This window comes from Passer domesticus, chromosome 4 (assembly GCF_036417665.1).
Source record: "Passer domesticus isolate bPasDom1 chromosome 4, bPasDom1.hap1, whole genome shotgun sequence".
NCBI lineage: Eukaryota > Metazoa > Chordata > Aves > Passeriformes > Passeridae > Passer > Passer domesticus.
In genome coordinates, this window is record NC_087477.1 from 14,476,972 (window position 1) to 14,491,904 (window position 14,933).

At 51.6% G+C, this 14,933-nt stretch overlaps 2 protein-coding genes across 13 annotated transcripts in view; one reads left to right on the forward strand and one right to left on the reverse strand.

The window, feature by feature from the left end:
* RUFY3 (RUN and FYVE domain containing 3) overlaps positions 1–5,395 on the forward strand; it is a 45,571-nt gene extending 40,176 nt beyond the window's left edge. For 9 of the 11 annotated variants that reach the window (XM_064416232.1, XM_064416231.1, XM_064416233.1 and 6 more), the window contains 6 exons: positions 34–153; positions 1,262–1,364; positions 2,038–2,114; positions 3,229–3,256; positions 3,521–3,595; positions 3,908–5,395. In XM_064416232.1, coding sequence (XP_064272302.1) covers positions 34–153; positions 1,262–1,364; positions 2,038–2,114; positions 3,229–3,256; positions 3,521–3,595; positions 3,908–4,051 — 547 coding nt within the window. In that variant the 3' untranslated portion in view covers positions 4,052–5,395. Of the gene's footprint in view, positions 1–13; positions 1,201–1,261; positions 1,365–2,037; positions 2,115–3,228; positions 3,257–3,520; positions 3,596–3,907 lie in introns of those variants that run through there. The other 2 variants (XR_010360547.1, XM_064416230.1) reach the window with 2 other exon arrangements.
* A 475-nt stretch (positions 5,396–5,870) lies between these two features.
* Positions 5,871–12,287, reverse strand: GRSF1 (G-rich RNA sequence binding factor 1). Of its 2 annotated transcripts, none has more exons than XM_064416249.1 (10): positions 12,102–12,287; positions 11,872–12,016; positions 11,061–11,216; positions 10,660–10,800; positions 9,970–10,099; positions 8,100–8,260; positions 7,856–7,983; positions 7,155–7,290; positions 6,857–6,935; positions 5,871–6,109 (listed from the first exon to the last, which is right to left on the reverse strand). In XM_064416249.1, exons 1-9 carry the CDS (start codon positions 12,270–12,272, stop codon positions 6,877–6,879), a joined length of 1,227 nt encoding a protein of 408 aa, XP_064272319.1. In that variant the 5' UTR covers positions 12,273–12,287; the 3' UTR covers positions 5,871–6,109; positions 6,857–6,876. The 2 variants fall into 2 exon arrangements, with proteins under 2 accessions (XP_064272319.1, XP_064272318.1); XM_064416248.1 differs by having other exon boundaries at positions 6,852–6,935.
* Positions 12,288–14,933: the final 2,646 nt, after the last annotated feature.

Here is a 14,933-nt window from a genome sequence, read left to right on the forward strand (position 1 = left end):
TTTTTATCACAAGTTCATGTGGCTCAAATCCAGATTGCGACAGGCAGAGAAGGAGCGGCAGCTGGCCCTGCAGGACAACCGGCTCTTCAAGCAGGAGTTTGGGGACAAAATCAACAGCCTCCAGCTGGAAGTGGAAGAGCTCTCCAGGCAGCGGTGAAGAGACCCTTTTCCAACCTCTTTTCTGGGCTGTTGGTGCTGTGTCCAGGGGAGAGCAGGGGGATGGTGGCACAGGGAAGCAGCAGATGGAGAAGGGAGTGGGCCAGGTTTTGTCTTGGATGCTACGAGGTGTAACTCCAGGGAGGAAAGTCCTTGGTAAGAGCATCACTTGACAGTGGCACAGGCTGCCCAGACTAGTTGCAGGTGCCCTATCCCTGGAAGTGGTCAAGGCCAGGTTGGACAGGACTTGGAGCAATCTGATCCAGTGGAAGGTGTCCCTGCCCATGACACAGGGTGGAACAAGGTAGTCTGGAAGGTGCTGGGCAACTCAAACCTTCTGTGGTGCTTGGCAACTCAAACCTTCTATGATTCCATGATAATTGGGAATCCAAAGCTAACATTACAATTTGCTGCTCCTGGGCAGGGATTGAGCAGCCATGTCTCTGGCTGGAGCCAACCCTGAAGGTGCTGGAGCAAGAGCAGTGATTGCTTGTCTTATCTGACACACAGTACTTTGATGTGGATTTTTTCCCTGTTAGACCTGCTCTTAGTTTTGCTGGAACTCAAAGAGAGACCTTGTCAAAAGCCATCACACCTTCCCCTGCAGCCTCGTCACTTGAGCAGTGACAGGGACACAGACCAATCTCTTTCCTTAAGAGCATCTCCTTGACCCATCTGTGGCCTGTTGCAAGGTCACTGGGATGAGCTCTGTAGGAGCATTGCTGGATACATGGAAGTTTTTGTCCCTTCTTCCCCTCCTGGCCCAGCTTTTTGTTTCTTTTCTTCAAAAGCTGATCTGACAAGCACAAAGAGGCTTTGGTCAGCAGTTGGTGCGAGGTCCTGGGTGTGCATGGGTGAGCTTAGGAGGACATGGGCAAATGCGTCTGATTTTGCATCAGTTGGATGCTAAATGATGCCAGAATTAGTTGGAGGTTTTTCATCCTGACATGTTATGGCTAAACACACTGCGAGACAACTTTGTGTTCCAAGAGGCAGTTTTAGCTCTTGAGTTAGGGGTGTGAAGAAAGGGTCAAACAGCTCATCAGTAGTCAATGCCAAGTGTCCCCAAACTGTCCTTTATTCACAATTCCACCTGGCATTCCAGGAGCCACCTAGAACTGGAGCTAAGGCGGGAAAGAGACAGATGGTCTCACAGTCACCAGCGCAGCCAAGAAAGCAAAAAAGGCCCAAAGAATTGGCTCAGACAGGTAATGTGACTGGGGGTTTGGCTCGGGTTTGAGGTACAGTTTCCCTTGGCTTGTTTGCTGTTACTGAGCTTTCTCGGGCAGTAAATGGTTCTTGTTCATGTGCCACAACCAGAGGAGCTTTGGGAAGATTTTTATACACTCTGAACAGGCAGTTTGAATTGCAATGAGAACTGTGCAGTAAAAGAGATGGCTTCTGCAGTTCCTTGTTTCTCTCTGGTCTGCTTGAATGGTGCAGGCCATTTTGGTTTTTTTGACCACTATTACACAATTTCAGTGAAGTGCTTTAGGCCTCATGGCTCAACTGTTGGGGAGAGGAGGAGGATTGTTTTCTTTGCTGGATGGGAAAGTGTCTCTGGTCAGCTTTGACAAAACCTCTTCAGCCCATCTTTGTTCTCAGCCTCTGCAAATAAGAACTGGTGCCTGTGGCTCCTGGCAGCAGGAGGTCATGGGACCCCTGCCCACCTCTGAGAGGCACAGTCTCTCTGCTCACAGCAGAGAGGAAGCACTGAGAGCTGCTCCCAGGGGAAACTGGGACCCAGATACCCCTCTGCGCCAAGGAGGGGCAGAGCAGTATCCCAGAATAGCAGTGCCAGTTCTCCCCTTGCAGTGAGGCAGGAGGGAGACTGGAGTTCTCCTCTAGTGCAGCTGATGGGTGAGTGTTTCCTTTTGGCAGGATGGGAAGCTCAAAGTCCAGGAAGAAAATGCTAAACTGAAGCAGCCGCTGAGAGAGAACAGTGTCCTTCCACACAGGTAAGGAAGGAAACAAATGTCATCCCTGCCTCTCCCAAGTCCTGCTTTCCCTTCTCCAATTTCTGTGCCAACAGGGAGTTGGGAATAGTCCAACTTCCCTTTTTAAGAAGGATTTCCAACTTCATGCCCTTGGTTGAGTTCTCTGCTGCTTTTCCAAAACTCTCAAAGGGAAGGAAGAGGTTCTGTTGTTTGCCATCAGTGCTTTCAGATGGGAAAAGCTCTGTGTCTCTCCCATTACCTTTTTTTTTTTCCCCATCTAAACCTGCTGTTTACTAATTTTTCTGACTCAAGACACCTTGGAACTCATGTGCAAAGTCTCTTTTGTAAGGGAAAGGAGAAGGGTCTTTGGACCTCCTAAAGCAAAGCTGTTTGGGAAAGAGAACTTCTTCAAGTGTGATTTTAAGAAGATGGCTGTGTTAAATTGTGGTTCAGATCACTTGTTTCCAAGCTGAATTATTACAGAGGAGGATTCTTGCTGCAGGATTTGAATATTTGGTTTTAGGAGTTAAAAGGTGTTTCCAAAGCCCCTGGGCACAGCTCAGTGCTGAGGCTTTGGCTCGGGATGGAACAGCCCATTGGAAATGCTCTGACTCTCAGGGCTCTGCTGTGCCTTCAGGCACTCTCCATTGAGTTAATCAGTGAGTTAATCAATGAGTTCATCAGGAAAATATCCTCTTAAAATAGCACAAAGCACTTCAAATCTGCTTTGCCCGATATTAAAACCCTTCCAGGCCTGAGATGGCTTTTACCATGTTTGACCTGGAGTGTTTAAGCAGGTGAGGGTCAGGTTGATGGTGTACAGGCCTTGGGTGCTGTACTGCTGCCTTTCACAGCAGGGATAGGGATCACACCTGCATGCCTGTGTTTAAAGCCAAACTGTTTTGCTCTAGCACCTCAGCAGTCTTCTCTGTGCTCATGCTCCCTCTGGTCTGCTCTCCTGAATGCATTTTGAAATTTTTTCTTCTGCTCTTCCCATTGAACCAGGAGTGCTGCTCAAAAATCCATGGAGGGGTTTAAAAACGGGTTGAGGGAATTCCCTGATAGCACAGATGTTTTATTTAAAGAATCCGGTGAGGGAAGGCCTGCTCTAAGTGATGTTGTTGTTCCCTTGTAGGTCACCCAGCGGCACGCAGGAAGAGCAGGTGGGTGATTCTCCTTCTTGGTGGTTTTGCTCTTTTCCCGTAAATCAGCTGGACTAAAATCCTCTCCTCCTCTATGTGCCTGGCAAAGCACAGCCAGACCCCCAGAGAGCCACTGGGATGCCTTGTGCTGTCTTGCCCACTGGGAATTTCTGCTGCTGCCAGCTTATTCCCAGTGAAAACCATGTTTAGTTCCCCCCGTTGCTGCCGAGCTCTGCCACAGGATCCATGTAAAGCAGAATGTCTTGGTTTTGGCTTGGGCTTTAGGAGCAGCTGTCAGGGCCTGGGCACGCCGAGATCTGCCAGCTCTGCCAGCAGGAGGACAGCCGGAGCCAAAGAAAGGTGAGTCCTGGGCTTCAGCTGCCATTTCCCCACCCCGTGACTGAGTTCCCTCTGCTTTCTGTTGTGGAATCACAGATTCCTGCTGGTGAGGTGTTCCAAGAAATGAGCCCTCGCAGGCCCCTCTGCCCTTAACAGAACTTCGTTAAATGGGGGGTGATGGCTCCCTGCTTCACCCTGTTCAGTGGTTTGGTTTTCCTCCCCCTTAACAGCTTCTTCCCTTCTTCAGCTCAGCTCAGTGTTTGTTCTTTCCTGAGTTGATCTGCCAGGACCTGGAGCTGTCCTTGACTGCTCTGTCTTTTTCCTGCATTCCAGAACATCTGCAAGAACTGTGGGGGCACCTTCTGTGAAGCCTGCTCGGTGCACGAGCTGCCCCTCCCATCCAGCATCAACCCCGAGCGCGTCTGCAACCCCTGCCACCAGCGGCTCATCCAGCAGTATTCCAGCAGCCCCTTGTAGGGAACGGGTGGCACAGAGGTGACAAACAGCGCCTGTGGCTGACAGTGTCTCTGGAGTTGCTCAGGGGAATGTGAAGACTCTTGCCCATGTGCTTTTGGAGATCAGATGGGAAGCAGCTTCTTGGTGTTTAGAATCTCCTGTTACTAAGACAACAGTCTGAGCCCTTAAATCAGCCTGCGCTGTGGAGAATTCCGTCGGGAATGTCACATGGGGCAGCCCCAAGGTGTGCCTCAGCAGTCTCAGGGCTCTGGGAGCCCCTGCCCAAACCAGAGCTGTCATCTGCACGAAGTCGGAGTGCTCTCACCCTCACGTGTGTGGTGTGGGTGTGTGCTGCTGCTACTGAGCAAAGGCTCCCCAAAACCCAACAGGACTGTTGGTATTCCTCACGTCTGGCTGCACTTGAAATCCTGTTCCCTCTTTTCCTTTTGCCCTGGACAGGCTGGCTCATCCTGGGAACCCTGGGCAATGGTATGAGCAGGACAGGTGGGCACCAGTGAACACATCCTCCCTGCATTTCCTTGGCTCAGGGCTCTCACCAGGGGCTTAGCCTGCACAGGGACACCCCAAACCAAGCTGTGAATGTTCTGTTCCTCCTCTGGGCTTTAGGGGCTGGGCCCAGTCCCCATCACACAGAGGTTTAGGGCCACTTGGGATCCACCTTTCCACCTTGCACACATGGAAATGTTGTTACAATAAACCTGGCAATTCACTTTTTGTTGGCTCAAAACTAAGTGGGAACGCTTTTCACCTGTTAGAAATTTTAATTGCATGTAGAGTTCAGAGAGGTTCTGTGGTTTGTGCCACAGCATTTTTTGTTACTGTTCCCTCAAGGGATTTTGCTAGTCCAAAAAGCAGTGGTGGCTTTCTCATGTCACAGGAGTGTTTACTCCTTTTCCTGCTGGCACCTCCTGCAGTCTCTGAGGCCACACAATGTCCTGCGGCTCACAGAAGAGGGGTGCATTGGTGTGACAGAAGCACTGGGGTTTGGGCAGATGTTGTTAGGGGGTAGTGGTTAATTCCTTGGAGGGGATTTTCTAGTCACTAGATGGGCTGGAACCACAGGAAAAAGCCTCTTGGAGCTGAGGTACTGACATGGTTGGTACCGCTTTGGACCAGGAACACATCTCTCCTCGATCCTTTTAGCACTTGGCATGTTCAGCCACCCATCTTCTACTCTTGTCTGCTCTTCTGCCCCCTACCGCAGCTTCCTGACCCATTTCCTTACTGATGTGGCAGGAGTTGTAAACAGTGTTGGAATACCAAAAGGCTGGAATTCAGTTGAATTCCTGCATTCTTTGAAGGGGTGAGACATAGGAGGTGGATGGAGAAAACACTGAATTTAGTGTCAGTGTTTTTGGGTACTTACTCTACGCATGCAGCAGTGTGAACTCCTGCACCCAACCCCAGTGGGACTCATCCCCAGAGGAGAAAATAAGACCCAGGCAATGCAGAGGGAGCATTAAACTGGAAATGGAGGATTAAACTCGGTGGAGCAGGGAGGGGGCTGAGCCCCTCCAGAGCACAGCACTGGTGGCTGCCATAGGCCTGGCCTTTTGGAAGGTGGCAGCAGGACTGTGCTGGCTGCCAGCTCTCTCTGTGCTCAGGTACTCTGTGTGAGGCCAGGGTGTGCTCACACCTGGACCTCGGGAATGGGGGAACAGGTTTTCTGATGTTAATTTTGTTCCACACAATAAAGAATCTTGATCATTCATATCCTGCCTCCTGAGTGGGCTTTCCATCCCGTTCCTCTTGGGCTGGAGGTATGAAAGGATTCAGAGCAACAGCATGCACCTGTGTGAGGTCTTAGATCACTCAGCTGTTAATTGGCAATCCTGGTGTTTTATTAATGCAGCCTGATGCACCTGGAGGCCTGAGCTGCTCCACCCTGGAGCCTTGGCCATTCCTGCTGGTGCTGTGCACAGCGCACTCCCCACAGCCGGTCACATTTATTACAAGCTCTGACACAAGGCTGAACTAATCCTAGCTTGTCCTCCTCGCTGAGTGGTGACACTTGGACCTGATCTTCATGCACATTTCCACGGAATGTGTTTGCCTGGCCTAAAAACAAGGAAGAGGAAAAATAAAACTCACTCCCTTGCGGTGGCTTACTGTTTTTCTTTTTTTTTCTGCAATGCCCACTGCATTTTATGCCCAGTTAATCCTCTATTAGAATGAAATAGAGCAGTTTGGCAATAGTAAAACATGCCAGACTCCAGGTGGGACATGCTTAGGTGGGGCTGCAGCACAGGCACAAGGGCTGGGGGTGCTGAATTCACCCAGCACAAGCACCAGCAGGAGGGAGCTGCCAGGGAAGCGTGGGATGCAGGAAAGAGGTCAGACCGCACATCCTGAACCTGCCCCAAGGGCTTCTCCCTGGGCTGGATTATAAACCCAGGATGGGTGGGCTGCCCTCCCTGCTGCAGGGACCAGGGCTTGGGGAGGAATGACCACCCTCCCCACCTTCTGAGGAGAATTCATGGAACAAGCTATCCACCACCTTGCATGGTCACATCAAACCCCACCCCATCCAAAAGACCAATTACTATGAAGCCATATCTCTGAGAAATGCTCAACCATGTTTCCTCTCCTTGCCAGGGAATATAACCCCATCAGAGCTTTCCATGCAGTGGGACTGGCGCCTGTGGAATCTGGAGGTGCAGGCTGTGGGATCACACTGGACAGCTGCTGTCAGTCCAGGGGTGGTTCCCTTCAGCCCCTCTGTGTTTCACCCCTTGGGTTGTGAGCCTGGGGCACACGCCGCTACAAAGAGAGCGGGAAGGACAGACAGGGATGTGCTCACCAAACCTGCGCCTGTGCCGCTGTCACTAGCAGTTCTCCTGTCCCTTGGGACGTTTGTTCAGGAACAATTCAATGGCACTGCACTCTGGGGAAGGGAAGAGAGGTCTGAGGTCAGACACTTGAATCTGTTACACTGGAATTTTTTTTCCCCTCTGCAAAGCCTATGGCACATCACAACTTGGAAGGGCACACTCAAGCGGTCCATCTGTCTGCAGAGCGTACAGCAGGAGCTGGACAAGCTGTGCCAACTCCCCTGAGGGCTCAGTGCCAGGGTTGTAGGACCCCCTCTCTTTTCCTGACTTACCCATCCGTGAGCCTTCCTTGTCCATCGCTGCGACTGCGTCCTCGTGGCTCTCGAAGTGTACATCTGCCACTCCTGTGGCATCTCCATGGGAGTTATATTCCACCAAGATCCTCGTGGGCCTCAGCGGAGCAAAAAACTGAAAAGCAGGAAAGAGTTAGGTGAGAAAGAAACAACGATAATGCACCCTGTTCCCCAGAAACTCAACGCTTTTACTACCAAAACCCACCAACTATGGGGGGAGTCTGAGCTCCTGAGCAGCAGAAGGCTCCCTGATCCATCTACGTGAAGCTGAGGCACTCCCCAGCCACCTGTCCCAGGTGAGCTCCTGGCACAGAACTGCTGCCAGGAACAAAAATCCTCCTGCTGCACCCATGTTCTGTACACACCAGTGCAGCTCCATGTACACTGTTAAAACATTTCTGTGCAGTCAAACTACTCTGAAATTTGTTTTAGATTCTCAAGGTCTCCTCAAGCCCAGTGATGGATATTGAGACATCCCAGCAAGCCTTAATTCTTTCTTATTCATGGAGAGGAGCAGATCCGTGTTGTGCCCCAGGCCACAATTGTCCAAAACCACATGGCACTGAGGACTAACAGACACTAATTAATTAAGAGCGTGCAATCCCTGCAGCTGTAACAATTAACTGAGGGTTTGCAGGGGTAATGACAGAACCACACTCCATGCGTAGCCTGTTACTCACATTTATTATGTCCTGGGCACTAGCTTGGGAAGGAAAACCCCTCATGTGGACAAAGTGCTGTGGTGGTGACAAGGTGTTCTCAGACTCTGAAACGTTCCTGGAGCTTTCTGTTCCTTCCCTGCTCAGTTCTGTGGAATGGAGGGAAAAACCATCACTAGTGCTGGCAGTGCCCCCTCCCTCATGTGCAAGCACGAGGGGGGACACAAAGGGGCCTCGAGGAGCACTCACGAAGGGAGGGACTCACTGATGTCTCCTTCGGCGTGGGAGCCTGCAGGGTCTCTCCAGCCCCTGTCTTCAGAGATGGACTCGTACTCCCTTCTCGCCCTGGAATAGGCCGTCAGCTGCCTGCTGTAGGGCATGTGCCTCTGCATCTGGTGCTTCCTACTCACGTACACCTCGATGTACCTGGAGCCCAAAGGAGAGAGCACGTGGCACACCTGGCACTCAGGGCTTGGAGAAAGTATCTCCCAGCTGTGTCCTGCCTCGGCTCTGCTCAGCTTCTGGGGGCGAGAGCCCTGCCACGGCACGGAAAGTTTAATCCATTTCACTGGCACAGGTCTCTTTGAGGCTGCTTTTCCCTCGCCGCACTTCTGCAAACTGCACTCATTTCTATGAACCCCAAATCCAACACCCAACCCAGCCCCAAAACAGGTCCCAGAACAGGCACACCCACAAGATGCACACGGTCACAGGAAACACTGCAGTGGAGCCTAAGAATTTCCATATACCTATGAAATGGATGGGATTTCACCAGCAGTGTTAAATCAGGCAATTTCCAGAGCACTGAAGGAACAGTGTGATGAAAAGGCAATATGGACATCCAAGGGAGGGGGGCCTTCCACCCTTCCTGAAGGGAGCAGCCAGAGTAAGGGAAGTAACCCTGTGTAGAGGCCGACAGAGCTGACAAGCTCAGCTCCCCCAAGTCCCCCCTCAGCACTGGGCACTGCTGGAGGCCAGCTCTGGATAAAAGCAGGAATAATATGGGAGCCAGCTGCCAGGAATTGTGAAAACCTCTCAATTTCTTGGCTAATCACATGGAAATGGAGGTGTGTGAGCCAGATGGATGAGTCAGGTCAGCTCTTGTTCTGACAGAAAAAAATTAACAGTAGATTTGGAATTAAGCTCTACTCAAGAGGAGGAAAGTCCTATTAATTCTATTAATTAATTAATTAATCAAATCCTGCCTGTAGAGCAGCTGTTTGCACTTAATATGGGCGGGGAGGTTGACAAACACAAGGAGATGCAGTCTGGAAACAGGACGTAAGGAAAGGAAGGAAATAGTTATGCAGGAGAGGTACAGTTCGGAAACTCTTTTATTATGTGGGGTGCAGATGAAGTTTTATAGATTACTGAAGTCAGAAAACTCAGCAGGGAAAAGCAGCCTTGGTTTGGGTTTTCTTTTCCCAGCACAGCTCATTTAAAAGCTGTGTGGATGTGGTGCTTACAGACAGGGTTTGGGGCTGGGCTGGGCAGTGTTTAGGTTAACAATTGGACACCATGATCTTAAAGGATTTTCCAAACTAAATTATATTGTGACTCTGGGAAAAGGAGGCCTTGTGCTTCTGTTTGAGAGGAAAGAGGCTCTTGTGAGGCAAGTGTGCGGCACAGGGCACAGTGGAATAAAATGGTGTAATTCCCCAAGGGGATGTGGCCACCCAAGAGGTGGGAGATGGTGTAGTGCTGGCCAGCAGTCCCTGCTGGGAATGGACTCCAGCCAGGTGCTTCAAACAGGCACTCCCTGAGAGGAAGCACTGGGCTGTAGGGCAGGAGGGCGGCTGCCAAAACTGCCCAAAGCACGGAGGAACCTGCTGCAAATCTGGCAGGATCACGTGTGTGAGGGAGGCACAGGATCCCCGTGCACTGAGGCCTGGGCAGACTCTGTCTATCTAGTGCTCCCCACTCTGGAGGCTGTCACCCCTTTTCATTGGGATGAGAATGCCTTCAGGAATACCTGAAAATCTGGAGACCTTCTGAGAGGCCCCCAGACTATGAGCACTGCAGGTGCCTCTGCCCCCCTGAATCGCACTGTGAGTGTGAGATGAGCTGTTTCACCCAGCAGGAAGCTCCAAGTCCCACAGGTGCTCCTGCCCCCTGAACTCCAGGGAAGCACCTACCTGCTTCCCATATATTCCCTGTGCCGTAGCAGGGCCTTAGCTGCCATTTCCGGAGTGGCAAACTGCACGAAAGCTTCTCCCGTTCTTCTGTCTCCCCGGTAAATGAAAGCTATGTCTGTGATTTTCAAACCTGGAGATGGCAGGGGAGAAAAAAGCAGTGACTGTGACAGAAACCTGTGCTATAGCCCAGAAAGCCTTTTTTTCCCCCTTATTATTCTGGTTTTTGAGCAGCTAATTGGGCAGCAAAATAGTTCTGAAACAACTGCTCATGCTGGCCTAAGTAGCTTTTTTAAACTCTATTTCTTTTGCTTGAAGGCAGCTTTAACAGAAGACTTAATTAAAAAAGGAATGGATTTGAGGTTTCAAGTAAGTGAATCCAGCTTCTGGACAACAAGTAGATCCAGAGCAGAAATGTTCTTGAAATTTTGTCTTATTATGATAATTCTTTTCCTTTGTTTCCCCTGGCCCCAAATCAGAGTGCTGAAAGTACTGATCCTGCGTTAGACCTGCACAAGGTCAGAAGGGCAGGGAAACTCTGCGGGGTGCTCAGAAAGCCTGTGTGACTTCTGAGGAACAGCACCTCCTTGAAGTGTTTAGGAGTTTGAGGCTGCACGTGCTTTGCCTTGTCCCTTGAGGAAGAACAGCATCCACTTAAGGAAGCAAACGCCTGGAACAGGCAGGCTGAGGTACCTGAGAAGAACTCTGCGATGTCCTCCTCGGTGGAGGTGAAGGGCAGGCCTCGCAGCAGCACCACTCCGTCGCTCATGGCCTGCGACTCGTCCCGCAGGCTGCGCAGCAAGCCCTCCACGTCGCTGTCGTGCACCTCAAAAACTGCAAGGAAGGCGGCACGCAGCGTGTTCCCACCGGGCACTGCAGGGCAGCGCTCCCAAGGCAGCGCTCCCCGCCCCGTCTCCTCCCCCAGCCCATGCTCCGTGCCCCTGCCCCTGTGCTTTCCCTGGGCAGCCCAGGATATTTTGGCCCAGTGGTGGCTGATCTGCTCAGCTCCAGCCCTGCGCCTCCGCACTGCCCAAGGAGCTCCCATTCCCTGGGGAATGCCAGTGCCCTGTTAACTCACGCTGCTGCAAACCCACCTTTCACATAGCGTGGGCCCATGTACCTCAGGTGCTTCTCCAGAGCTCTCTGCACGTCTGCCTTGGACTCCAGCTCGATCAAGGCATCCCCCCTGCGCCTCCCATCCCTGTTTAAGAGGAAGTGTATCCCGTTCTCACCGTTTCGAATTCTACAGCCTGGAAACCAAGGGACACACAACACAGGAACACACAGGACTGCATCAGACACGGGATCCCTGTGTCCTGACTGCAGGGCTGGGGGCTCATCCCCGCAGCACTGCAGAGCACAGGGCAGAACTTGCATTTCCAACACCAAGTCCAACGTCACACTGACTTGCTGTAGTTTGGCAGGCTAGCAAGTAATTTAAAAACTTGCATCTGGCCCCCGGGAGGATGCAGACAGTAGGGAGGATCAGCCCCACAAGGGCATGGAAAAGCTATGAATCAGGGTCAAAAACAACACTGCACTTTGAACTAATTAGTAAAAACCTCCAGTTTCTTTCAAAGAGAGGAGTTTGGGCCAGCCATAATGGCCTGTAAGAGCATAGCTTTGAATTGGATTGCCTTTGCTCTGGAGGCACTGATTAAGAAGGGAACGACTTGCCCAAAAAAATTTAAGAAACCATAAGGATGAGCTTCTGGTCAGTGTCCAGCAGACTGGACGTTGGCTATTCCCTTTACATGTGTCAGTTGTGAATAATTTTGCAGCAATAATAAGACCTCATCTTTCTCTGGCTAACAATCTCTACATTTTCCTTCTGCTAAGCAGGCATGAGCTAATGGGCTAATTCCAGCATGCAGAACAGTTAGCCAGGAAAATGAACACCCGTACTGTCAAAGAAGGTAAGGACATCTTCCTCGGTGCACGAGAACGGGAATCCCTCTGCCCTGACGAGGTAGACAGTGTCGCTCTCCGCCTTGGCTGCGGCGGGCTTCTCCTCTGAGAGGCGACCTTCGTGGGACGGAGCATCCGTGACCTGGCGCGGACACAGGAGAACAGCCCCGGCTGAGCGGCGGGCGGCCGCGCTTCCCGCGGGGCTCGGTGCCCGCCATTTTCCGTACCTGGCTGTAGGCGCGGCGGGCGGCGCGGAGCGGGGCCGGGCCCGGCAGCAGCAGCAGCAGCGGGGCCGGGGCGGGCCGGGGCCGGGGCAGGCGCAGCGCGGGCGGCAGCGCCGGGCGCCGGCCCAGCAGCAGCGCGGACAGAGCGCGGCGGGCGGCGGCGACCGCGGCCATGCCGGGGATCGCGGCTCCGCCCCTACGACCGCCCTCCTTCCCTCCCTTCCTTCCTTCTTTCCTTCCCGGCAGGCGCTGCACGGGAAGCGCTTCCCGGGCACCGCCGGTTGTCCCCGGGGCTGGGGGTGCTCTCCCTGCCCTGCGGCTGCCGGGACGGTGTCACCGCGGGCTTGTCCTGACACAGAGCTTGGCTTGGAACAGCCTGGCTTGGAACGGAACTTAAAGATCATCCCGTTCCACCCCTGCCATGGGCAGGGACAAGTACCACTAGACCGGGTTCCTCCCATCCCCGTCCATCCTGGAGATGAACACTTCCAGGGATCGGGCAGCCACATCTGTGCCAGGGCCTCGCAGGGAAGGATTTCTTCCCAATATCCCATCTGACCCTGCCTTCTGTCAGTGGGAAGCCATTCCCCCTTGTCCTGTCTCTCCAGGCCCTTGTGAGTAGTCTCCATCTCTTGCAGGCTCCCTTTGGGAAGTCTGCCATTGGGTCACCCTGAAGATTTTCTTTTCTAGGCTGAAAACATCCTAATTCTCCCAGCTTTTTCTCGCAGCAGGGGTGCTCCCTCCCTATGCTGACCTTGGTGGCCCCCTCTGGACTTGTTCCGAGGGGCCAATGTCCTCTCAGTGCCGAGAACCCCAGGGCTGGATGCAGCATTCCAGGTGGGGTCTCACCTGAGCAGGGCAGAGGGGAGGAATCCCCTCGGGGGGATTTTTATGCTACAGCTGTAGCCTGAGATTGCAAGTAAGAGTTGCAATTTCAAGGCACTGCAGACTACCAAACCCAAAAGACAACCCTGGGTTTTCCAGCACAACTCTTCCACCTTGCTGTGCTGCCAACACACTCATCTATCAGAAGCCTTGAACGCTCCTTACAGACAGCACTTTGAAAATGAGAACAAGCTGCTTTATGCCACCCTCTTGCTGCTGGCTGCTGCTTCTGTAAAGTGTTCCTTTCACGTGACCCTGAGAACAGCACAGCCTCCTGACAGCAGCACTCTCAGCCTTTCTGGGTTTTCAAGGCAAATCACGTTTTATGCACGTTTTCAAAGGAATGCTGACCTCGGTGCCCAAGTGGTTCACATTCCAGTCTTTCCTGGCCTACTTGCCAGGTTTCTCTTCAAAACCTTCTTTCAATAAGTAGGCAAATGTTATAGGAGAAAAAAAAAAATTAAGATAGCCATAGGAATTCATCTTGAGCACTTATCTCTATCTGGATTGGCTTTTGTGTTTTCAGTTTAACCAAATAAGCAAATCCCCAAATCTTAGGGACCGAGGGAATGTTAGGGGCATTCTCCTGTGAGCCAAGCAGGCTGCAGGGAAAAATCTCTTGAAAGGATGCACATCTTCCACCCATTTTTCCTTTCATTTGCTTGCTTGCTTCCCAAGTACAGGTAAAAACACCCACTGCTGCTTGTCTGGCAGCTTGTCAAGTTTGTGAGACTTACCTTTAGAGGGCACAGTGTTGTTGGGCAACTGCTGGCACAGAGGTTTCCATGGAATCTCAGAGCTTCCCTAGTTACATGTCAGATCAGTCTCTGCACCTATGGGAGAATATAAAGGTCATCCTAGGACAAGAGAATTTGCATTTATTCACTCGACAGAACTGCTGTGGAGTGAAGTTGCCTTAGGAGAGGGAATCTGCCTCTGTAAAAACAGCAGATCTCAGGAGACGCCTCCATACTGCTCTGGACCAAGAATTTATCTGCCTTGGAGAATATATCTACCTGGCAGGATGCCTTCTTCTGAAAGTATGTTAAACAGGTTGTTGTTAAGAACACCAGCTATTCTTTGCTCTGATCAGACAAAAAATGACGATCGGAAAATCATCAGATGTGATGCTAAGACAAGTGGTTACACTGGGAAGCATTCCTTATCCCTCTGTGTCATCTGCTCTCAAGAAAAATTGACCTTCTGTTCTGTTGTAGTATTTCCCAAAATTATTCACAAGCTGTGTTCTTTTTCAAAACAAAATGCTGTTTCCCTTTTTTTTTTTTTTCTTTTTTTCTTTTTTTTTTTTTTTTGTTCCCGATACTCTATACATGCTCAGTTTTGCGATCTCACTTTCTTTACGCCCCTTTCAGCCGGATCGCTCTGTGTTTACCGAGCTGTGCTGAGAAGCCGAGAACTTCAGCCCAGGACCGAAGCACTTTGCCAGCCCGAGGGCCCTTCCGCAGGAATTCCGGAGGCTCTGCAGCGCGCTGGATAAAGGGAGATGACAGAGGCGAGGCCAGGGCTGTGCTCCCCCTTACGCAAGGGCCGAGGAGAGCCCTTCATGTGACCCTCAGCCATGCCCACCAGCCCAATATGCATGTGAGACATAAAGCCTGCACGTTACATAAGCCTCTCCCCTGGCCAAGGGCTTCCTACTGCAGCAACCGAGGTTTAATTTTAACTTGCCGCTAAAAAGTGAGACGTTCTGTGGGTAGGAGGAAGCGTAGGGGTGGGAACAGAGGTTACTCGTGTGCCAACAGGAATGTGCCAGAAAGATCAGTGATGTATTTCTGTTTGATTTACGTGGCCAGCATAAATCTGACAGCATCTGTGACAAAGTGCTCCAGGACCCATTCAACGCTTTGGCTAATGCAGCCAAAAGGAGAACTGCAAACCTCGTGAAATGCTTGTTAATTACTGCCCAGTAACACGCTGGGTTTTAAAGGC

Bases quoted from the DNA above. Each gene is read 5' to 3' on its own strand.
- GRSF1 (XM_064416249.1), bottom strand. From the start codon at position 12,272: ATGGCCGCGGTCGCCGCCGCCCGCCGCGCTCTGTCCGCGCTGCTGCTG. The intron at 10,100-10,659 runs GTACCTCAGCCT...TGCCATCTCCAG, and splicing joins CATCGCAGAGTTCTTCTCAG to GTTTGAAAATCACAGACATA. The intron at 7,291-7,855 runs GTGAGTAACAGG...CCTGCTTTTCAG, and splicing joins GTGCCCAGGACATAATAAAT to TTTTTTGCTCCGCTGAGGCC.